Genomic DNA, 8806 nt, shown 5'->3' on the forward strand with positions numbered 1-8806 from the left:
AGATCAAGATTATGACAAAAAGATATCATATTTTACACAATCCATGACATTTTTTGCAACAAAATATCCATAGTATAACTTCAGTCCTTATAAAAAGCTACATGAATATTCAATTGATTTCTGCGTATTTCACAATTACCATTAATTAAGTCAAAAATTCAACAATGGAAGTTGATTTGATGACATATCCTTCATATTTAGAAATACATCACCGTGTTTCACCTTAGACAATAAGAACAACTATCTCTAACCTCACACATCTTACTATAACACCCATCACTCAATCCATCCATTCAAACAGACACTGCAATCCGGTTTAGGCCAAATTAAGTAAGTGATAAAACACAGAAAAAGAGTAATAGAAATCAAAACCTAAACCACATAATCCTCCATATATCAAAAAGTTAAATCAATGAGCAATTTTCGTAGAAGCGATCCACTGAAATTAAGATTCAATTCATTTCAAACACACTCGTACCTCTTATTTCAAAATGAATTTGAGAAAATGATTTGGTTATGGAAGAGAGAGATATAGTAAAAGAGGAAGGAGGCAAATGTGGGGTTGGTATGGTTATGAATTTTTCTCCTAACTTTGGCGTGGAGAGAGAAAGAAAGAGAGAGAAAGAAAAAAATATTTTTATTTTTGAAATATACAGTTATCATATATAGTGGTGTAGGAGGAAGTTATTTAGTATAGTTGATGTGTTGGAGGAAGTTATTTGTAGTGTTCATGGAGGTTACATAATTAATAAATGAGTTTTTTTTTAATTTAATAATTGAGTAATTGTAACAATTGATAAAGGATAAAATTGGAAGAAAAAATACAAAAAATATTTTTCTCTCTCTTTTAATTAGTATAAATAAAAAAAATTTCTCAAATAATATTAAATAAAATACATAACTATACCAGTACAATAAATATTTTTAATTGGAAGAAAATATTATTTAGTCTAAACATTTATTAATTGGAAGAAAAAATACAATAAATAATTTTTGGAAATATTAGACTAAATAATATTTTATACTAATTAATAAATGTTTAGACTAAATAGTTAATAAATGTTTAGACTAAATAATAATAATCAGTACAAAAAATATATTAGTTACAAAAAACTTATATAAAATTACAATAACCGAAAAAATTGAAATGTTAAATAGGAATTAGGAAGTTATTTGAGGTTACAACCGCCCTACGGCCATTATGTGTTAATTCTTTTTATTTTAATTATTATTAATTTTAAATAATAAACAAATATAAAAAAGAAGTTACTTTTTAAAATAATAAACAAATATAAAAGAAGAAGTTAAGTGAGGGTATTTGTGGAAGAAATAAAGGCAATACCAAAATCACCTATCCCCTTTATATATAGTTATAGATAAATTTTATTTAGTAAAACAATAATATATTAAAACGGAGGGAGTTGTTTTTAAAATAAAATAGTAAGTTTGGCTTTGGGTCAATATATAAGAGATAAACAATTGAAAAATGAGTGAAATTTATTAATCATATCAAACTAAAAAAACACAAAACCAAACTAAAAGAGACTATTAATTTATGTCTATCGCATATGAATATATAATATACTACTAAATAAATGAAACAAAATCAAACTAAAAGAGAATATTATTTTGTGTATGGATAAATACAACCTAGTAGATGACACATAAATGAGTCACAGACAACTCCCACGTGTCTTTTGTATACGGATGAGGTCAAAAAGGTGTTTAGCCGCTTGAATCAAACTTTTCTTTCTTTCTTTTTTCTTAAAAAACAGCGTTTCATTGGTCACCAAAAGCTTAAAAACAATGCTAACAAAAAATAAGCTCAAGATCATTAATTCTACAAAACACCAACTCCAAAATTTCCAAATACTCTGATAAAAAATATAATAATAAAAAGAAAATATGTTTTTACTTTAGGATTTAATTATTTAATATTCATGTCACACCTTCATAGCAACATGTTTGACAGATTTTTTTTTAAAAAAAAAAAATCCTCACCGACTAACCTTCATCTTTCTCCCTGTTAATAAAAGAACAGAGAAAAATCATGTGCCGGCGTTTTACAAAATCTCACCGGAATTATTTTCCGGTAAAAGAAATCACTAAAAAAAAGACAAAAATAGCGTGCTCACAAGCCCTTAATCGCACGATCCAGAAACAAAAAACACGAATCTCATAAAGAAGAAATATCCCTCAAACAAAAAGGTTAAGAACTTTCCGGTCTCCGTCGTGAACGTACTCATCTCCGTTCCCACTCTCCAAACACGTCGTCGTCGTCGTCACAGATTCCTCAGAATTCAACGACGGTGTCCCCTGCCGACAAACGTCCCTCCGGTAACTGTTGGTCAACGCGTTCTGAAGAAAACATGGAGTCAACCGGAGATTAAGATCAGTCGTCGTCTGAGTCTGAATCTTCGCAGCTTCACTCAATCGCTTGCGTTTACCACCGGAACTCACGAACCGGAAACTCGAGTTCGGATCTCGGATCCTCCGCGCGTCGTTACACGTGACCTCCCCTTCGGATGCGTCATCTAAACATAGAAGCTCCGGTATAGGCCCAAGGGTTCCGCCGCGGAGAACGGTTTCAACAGCCGCTTGACACACGTGCCAGTTTCCTGTCCATAAAAGGCCAACAGCACCGTTAACGGGATTAACCGTTCGTCCACACGCTTCAAACAAGAGAGATTGAAACAAAGCTGCATAACAATAATACAGAAGAAACTTTAGTTAGCTAAGTAATTTTTAGTAACTAGTCTAGTCAAATTCATGTATATGATGTCTGTTTCTTAAAGGTTAAAGGTAACTCAGATTAATTGCAAAGTAATAATAAAATAAAAACAAGAGTAAAAAATAAGATAATTTACCGGGTCTTTGTGGTTGAGGGACGTTAGAAATGAAAGACATAAGGTCAGCACGACCAAAAAACTTGGCTACGAAGAGAGTGGCATAGCCTTGTGATTCAGGGGTATCGATCCATTGAATACAAGGGCGTAAGATACAAGACTCACTACAACCCTTTCTAAGGACACGGCAACCGTTGCAACTCATGTTTATTTTGAAGTGTTGTAGTATTATTGTAGTGAAATAGCGTTCACATGAGGAGAAGAAGGAGAAGAGGTGAAGCAGAAGGGAATGGAACTAGGGTGCAGGTGTAAATGGGGTATAAATAAAGAGTAGGAAGAGGAGAATAGAGAACGAGAATGAGTGAGTGGGTGGTAATGAAGTACGGTTAGGAGTTAACTATGGTTAGGTTAGGGGGAGGGAGAAAGGTAGTGGGTGTGTCTGCGTTCAAAGTTACTTTTTGATTGTGTATAGAAGGGTGTGCGTGAGATTCCAAGGTTTTGGGTGTGAGCGGCTCCGTGTTTCCGCGGATGGATGTTCCTCCACCGTTCGATTCTTTATTGTACCTTCGGAACTTCATGGATCACTTTTTCTTATGGATATTGGATATAGTATTAAGTATTTTAATTTTTTCTTTTGGTTTTCTATCATTTATTACAGAGATAATTATATTCAAGATGTATTAAAGATTAAATATTAATATATTCCTCCATAATAAAAATAAATTATCTCCATAATAAATCTTAGATATTCATATTAAGAAATATAATAAAAGAATTATGTACAGACAGTTTTCTTATAACTTTGTATTTCATTACATAAAAATAAATTAAAAGAATTGAAGAAAAGTAATAAATTAGAAAAAAATTATTAATTGAAAGAGATTAATTGAAATACACTGTCAGTGTAAAAGGGTTTTACGTCATCAGTTAATTATAGACGTTGGATATTACAAGAAGTTTGACTTTTATTTTAAAAATCTATAAAATAATATAAACGGGTAATGGTGATGAACCGACGGTGTAAAACTTTTTACACTGACAGTATATAGTAATTAATCTCTAATTAAAATTGTCAAGCAATTTATAATTTATCACAAATACTTATTAGGTGACTTATAATTTGAGATTTGGAATGAGGAGAATAGTATTGTTCATATCTCTTTTAAATGTGTCAAATTTAATTTATATTAAATAAATGATTATGGATCCGTTTTTTTATATATTTTAAATAAATAATTTTTTTAAAATATTTAAAAAAATAATATTTTTTAGAGTTAATTTATTTTTTAAATAAATATTAAAATATAAAAATAAAATGAGAGAAAAAAAAATAGGGGAACTAGGTCAAAACCCTCTCAAGAGGAAACAAATCTGGAAAAAGACAAATTTAGCCTATTCTTTACAAAGCAATATCTAATTTTCAAGAAATTTCTTCAAAAAAAGTCAAATATTGAGAAGTTTGGCCCATATTAGCAAAAAAATCGCACAAGAGTTTTCTCCCATATAAATATGAGTGATAACAAAAGATATATTAGTTATCTTTTTTACGATGAATCCATCTACTTCTAAGATGCCAAGGAACTATCGAATCCTTTAAAAAAACTTGGACAACCAAAAGAGAGTCACTCTCAATCCAAAGCTTAAATCTTGCTTTATCTCTAGTAATTTTAATAGCACAAAGAACAACAAAGAATTCAGCATGTAAGGAGTTAACAATCAGGGTTTGCTCAGCAAGGGTCAAATTGAAATTCCCTTTGGAATCTCTGAAAATTCCACCACACCTAATAGAACTAGATCCAACAACCCTGTCACAATTACACTTCAACAACAATATAGAAGGAGGTTGTCGTATTACTTCCTTAATAATATGGGTCTTTAGAGGGAGGACTGTAACCTGAAAAGACTTAAGAAGGTTGAAGTATGTCATTCAAGTAGAGGAAGGCAACGAAGAATTGTTGTCGGACATGATAATTTGGGCTTTGATGTTGGTGATAAGCTTAAGGCTTCATTTAGAGTAATAAGAGTGTTGGTGTAAGCCCTAGAGGCCAATACTTTTGGTACTTGTATCGAATTATTTATTAATAATAAAAGGCTTTTTCTTTATTACGTTTGTTTAATAAAGTCCCTAGAATAGCTAGTCTGTTTAATGTATCAAGCATGACTTAATCATGAGATCACATTAAACATAAGGACACTATTCTTAAAGTATCCGTAGTCGAGCTTTATTGTGAAGTGGGATGACATTAAAGCATTAAGATTATTATGTATATAGACTGATGATCACATCTCATGGATCATGGATAAGGAGTTATCAAGTCTTAAACATAGGTATGAATATTAAGAGTAATATTTATACCGGATTGACCCGCTATGAGAATATTATATAGAAAGTTATGCAAAGTGTCATAAGTTATTCTCATGGTGATAATGGTGTATACCACTCTTCGACCTGAAACCACTATGGACCCTAGATGTAGAGTCGAGTGTTTTATTGCTGATCAAACATTGTCCGTAACTGGATAACCATAAAGACAGTTGATGGGTACTCCACGAAGCATGCTGAGGGACATGAGTGACCAGGGCCGGCCTTTCACAGGCGCAACAGGCCCTATGGAACTGGGCCCCAAAATTTTGGGGGCCTATTTTTTTTTTTTTTAAATCTAATTAATATGAAAAAATTTAAAATATATATTATTTTTCCTCATTCCAAACGCAACCTAAAACCGAAAAGACGCCAAGGAAAATGAAACGTCGGCATTAAAGAAGGGCCTCCAGATTGATAGTGTATTTTTTAGTGTATTTTTTTATTATTAAATTATATATATATTTTAGATTTAGGCCTATTTATTAAATTAAAACAGGGCCTCCAGATTGATTGGGCCGGCCCTGTGAGTGACCTAGATGGAATTTGCCCATCCTGCATAACAGGATAAATGTCTATGGGCCAAATATTGAACTGGACAAGGATGACACGGTATATGTCTTGTGTTCAATATAGACATAAGGGCAAAAGGGTAATTATACACATAAGTATTATCACAGAAGGAATTGTTAGATCACATGACATTTTCGTGTCTTGGGTAGCAGTGATGTGTTGCTAGATACCGCTCACTGTTTATTATGTTAAATACATGATTTAATATAATTGCCAATGCCGCGAAAACCTACAGGGTCACACACAAAGGACAGATTGATGAGAGATAAAGTAACTAAGGAACACTGTAAGGTACGGTGCCCTTAAGTGAATTGTAGAACATCGTAAAGGTACGGTGTACTTAAGTAGAATACGAAATATGGTAAGGTACCATGAGCTTAAGTGATTTTGGGCATATTATAAGATATGGGCCAAAATACACTTAAGTGGGCTTTTTAGCTTGAAGCCCACACAAGTGGTTCTATAAATAGAACCCTTGTGCAGAAGCATTGATTGCGGTTGCATTATTTTCGTTTTCTCTCTTTCTCTCTCTCACTCAAAGCCTTCATTCATACCAGCTAGCACTGAGATTGAAGGAATTCATTCATGTGGGCTGAGTAGAGACGTTGTCATCGTTCAACGTTCGTGATCGCTCCGTGGATCTGCATCAAAGGTTTTGATCGTCACAAGAGATCTGCACCAAAGGTTTCAATCGTCACAAGAGGTAAATATTCTATCACTGATCATGACCATTCGTAAGGATCTCTAAAGGAGAAAATTTTAATTTCCGTTGCGTTTTGGATCGCAATTCTCCTTCAAAGAGACCTTAAACCCAGACCTCCAAGTAATAAAAAGGAACCCCAAGTAATAAAAAAGAAGAGAACCCCTAGGAAAACCCGTGAGATGAGTGAAATGCTCAGCCCTGCTATTACACATAGAGCCAAGAAAAATAGTAAATTTTTGCAAATTGATATGCTAACCAGAAGCTACAGAATACGCAGAAAACAGTTTCTGGAGAGCAATGATATTGGCAGTATTGGCTTTATAGAACACTAGAATATAATCTGCATAAAATATATGAGAGGGAATACCGACCTCTTTAGTTTCCTTGATTGGAGAAAGAGTGCTAGAAATGACTAGCATATAAAGATGTCTTCTCAAAACATCTTCAGCCAAACAAAAAAGAAGAGGAGAAAGTGGGTCCCCTTACTTAACCCCTCTTTTGCAAGAGAAGAATCCATGAAGAGAACCATTGAGGGCCACTGTCATCTTAGCTCATTCAAGGATATTGGAAATCTAATGGTAGAAGACAAATTTGAAACCATATCTCTTGAGAACTTTGATGATAAACTTCCAATTGAGAGTATCATAATCCTTTGTAATGTCTACCTTAAGATCCAAATTGCCACCACGAGTCTTCTTATCCAGCAGATTTGCAACCTCAAAGGCCAAACATAAACAATCCTTGATGTTTCTACCTTGAATAAAACCATTTTTCTCTTTGAAAATCAGAAAAGGCATGATGCTAGAAAGTCTATCTGCAATAAGCTTGGAGATTATTTTAAACTTAAATTTTCCAAAGCAACTGGCTAAAATTTCCAATTGTGTCAGCATCTAAAGTCTTAGGGAGGAGGATAATGGTAATGGAATTGTAATTAGGAAGCATCCAACCAGATTTAAAGAACTGCCAAATGGAGTTGTAGACCTCAATATGAATTATGTTCCAAATAGGTTTGAAATAAAACTCCCCCAAAACCATCAGGGGCTAGAGCACTCTCCTTTTTTAGGCCAAAGACGGTAGCTGTAATCTCCTCAACAGAAAGAATATAAGTGAGGGTTGCATTCATGGCATCATTCACTAAAGAAGGAATGATGTCAATCAAGTATAAGTCTTGAAAATTACCTACAAAACCAAAAATGTTAGTGAAATAAGTGACAACATGCTCTTCCAACTCAGTAGGATCAGTGATCAAATATTTCCCCATCTCTCAAAGTTGTAATTTTATTCCTAGCTCCTTTTATCTTGGCCAACTTGTAAAAATAAGCAGCATTCATGTCACTTTTTTTGTGTCAATTAAGCCCTGCATTTTCCATCCAAAAGGCATATTCTTTGCTAAGGGCCTGCTCAAGATCAAGTTGAGCTTTAATTTCCTCATTTCTAAGAGAGTCGGACATACCTACATTTTGAATTTGCTCCTGAATATTATAAAGGTTGAGAGTTGTAGATTGAATTGTCTTGTGAATATCCCTAAAACTTCTTTATTCCAAGATTTAAATTGGTTTTTAATGTTGTGGGGCTTTGGGTAAAGGATAAACATGGGGCATCCAACCACGGGTTGAGACGAAACATCAACAATGAACTCTCTATATTTATCATGTAAAGTCCACATAGTAATGAATATGAATCTAGATCCATGTCTAATAAAAGAGAAGCAAGCATCCACATGAATGGGAAAATGGTCAGACCTAAGCTTAGGAAGAGTAATGATGTTAGAATAGGTGCAAACATTTAACAGATTTTGATTATAGAAGACCATATCCAACTTCCTTTCAACAAGAGCAACACCCCTTCTACCATTAGACCAAGTAAAAAACGATCATTTGGTAAGCATATCTACAAGACAATTAATGTTGACCCAATCTTGAAAATCATGAATGTAAGATATATAAGGTGTATGGCAACCTCTATGCTCATGAGCCCCAAGAATAGCATTGAAATCTCCTGAAATTCTAGTTATCAGACTTTCGATGTCACACGGGTTGTTATGACATCCGATTCTGCGCAGACAAGAATTATGCAGAACTTAAAAGTAAGTGCAGTAAATAACACAGGTAATTGTTTACCCAGTTCAGTCCAACATGACCTACGTCTGGGGGCTACCAAGTCAGGGAGGAAATCCACTATTAGTAGTATTAATTCATACCTTAAACCAACTGTTTAACCCTATCACTTAATACCTACCCAATGCAATTTCAATCTTACACTAAGATCAGAGTTCCTACTCACTCCCCCTCAATCACCTCAGTGATTACTACCTTTAATCAA

At 33.5% G+C, this 8806-nt stretch overlaps 1 protein-coding gene across 1 annotated transcript; it reads right to left on the reverse strand.

The window, feature by feature from the left end:
* Nucleotides 1-1887: 1887 nt before the first annotated feature.
* Nucleotides 1888-3256, reverse strand: LOC127120464 (LOB domain-containing protein 37). The gene is made up of 2 exons (XM_051050895.1): nucleotides 2868-3256; nucleotides 1888-2699 (listed from the first exon to the last, which is right to left on the reverse strand). Exons 1-2 carry the CDS (start codon nucleotides 3049-3051, stop codon nucleotides 2197-2199), a joined length of 687 nt encoding a protein of 228 aa, XP_050906852.1. The 5' UTR covers nucleotides 3052-3256; the 3' UTR covers nucleotides 1888-2196.
* Nucleotides 3257-8806: the final 5550 nt, after the last annotated feature.

Source organism: Lathyrus oleraceus, chromosome 2 (assembly GCF_024323335.1).
Source record: "Lathyrus oleraceus cultivar Zhongwan6 chromosome 2, CAAS_Psat_ZW6_1.0, whole genome shotgun sequence".
NCBI classification, from domain to species: domain Eukaryota; kingdom Viridiplantae; phylum Streptophyta; class Magnoliopsida; order Fabales; family Fabaceae; genus Lathyrus; species Lathyrus oleraceus.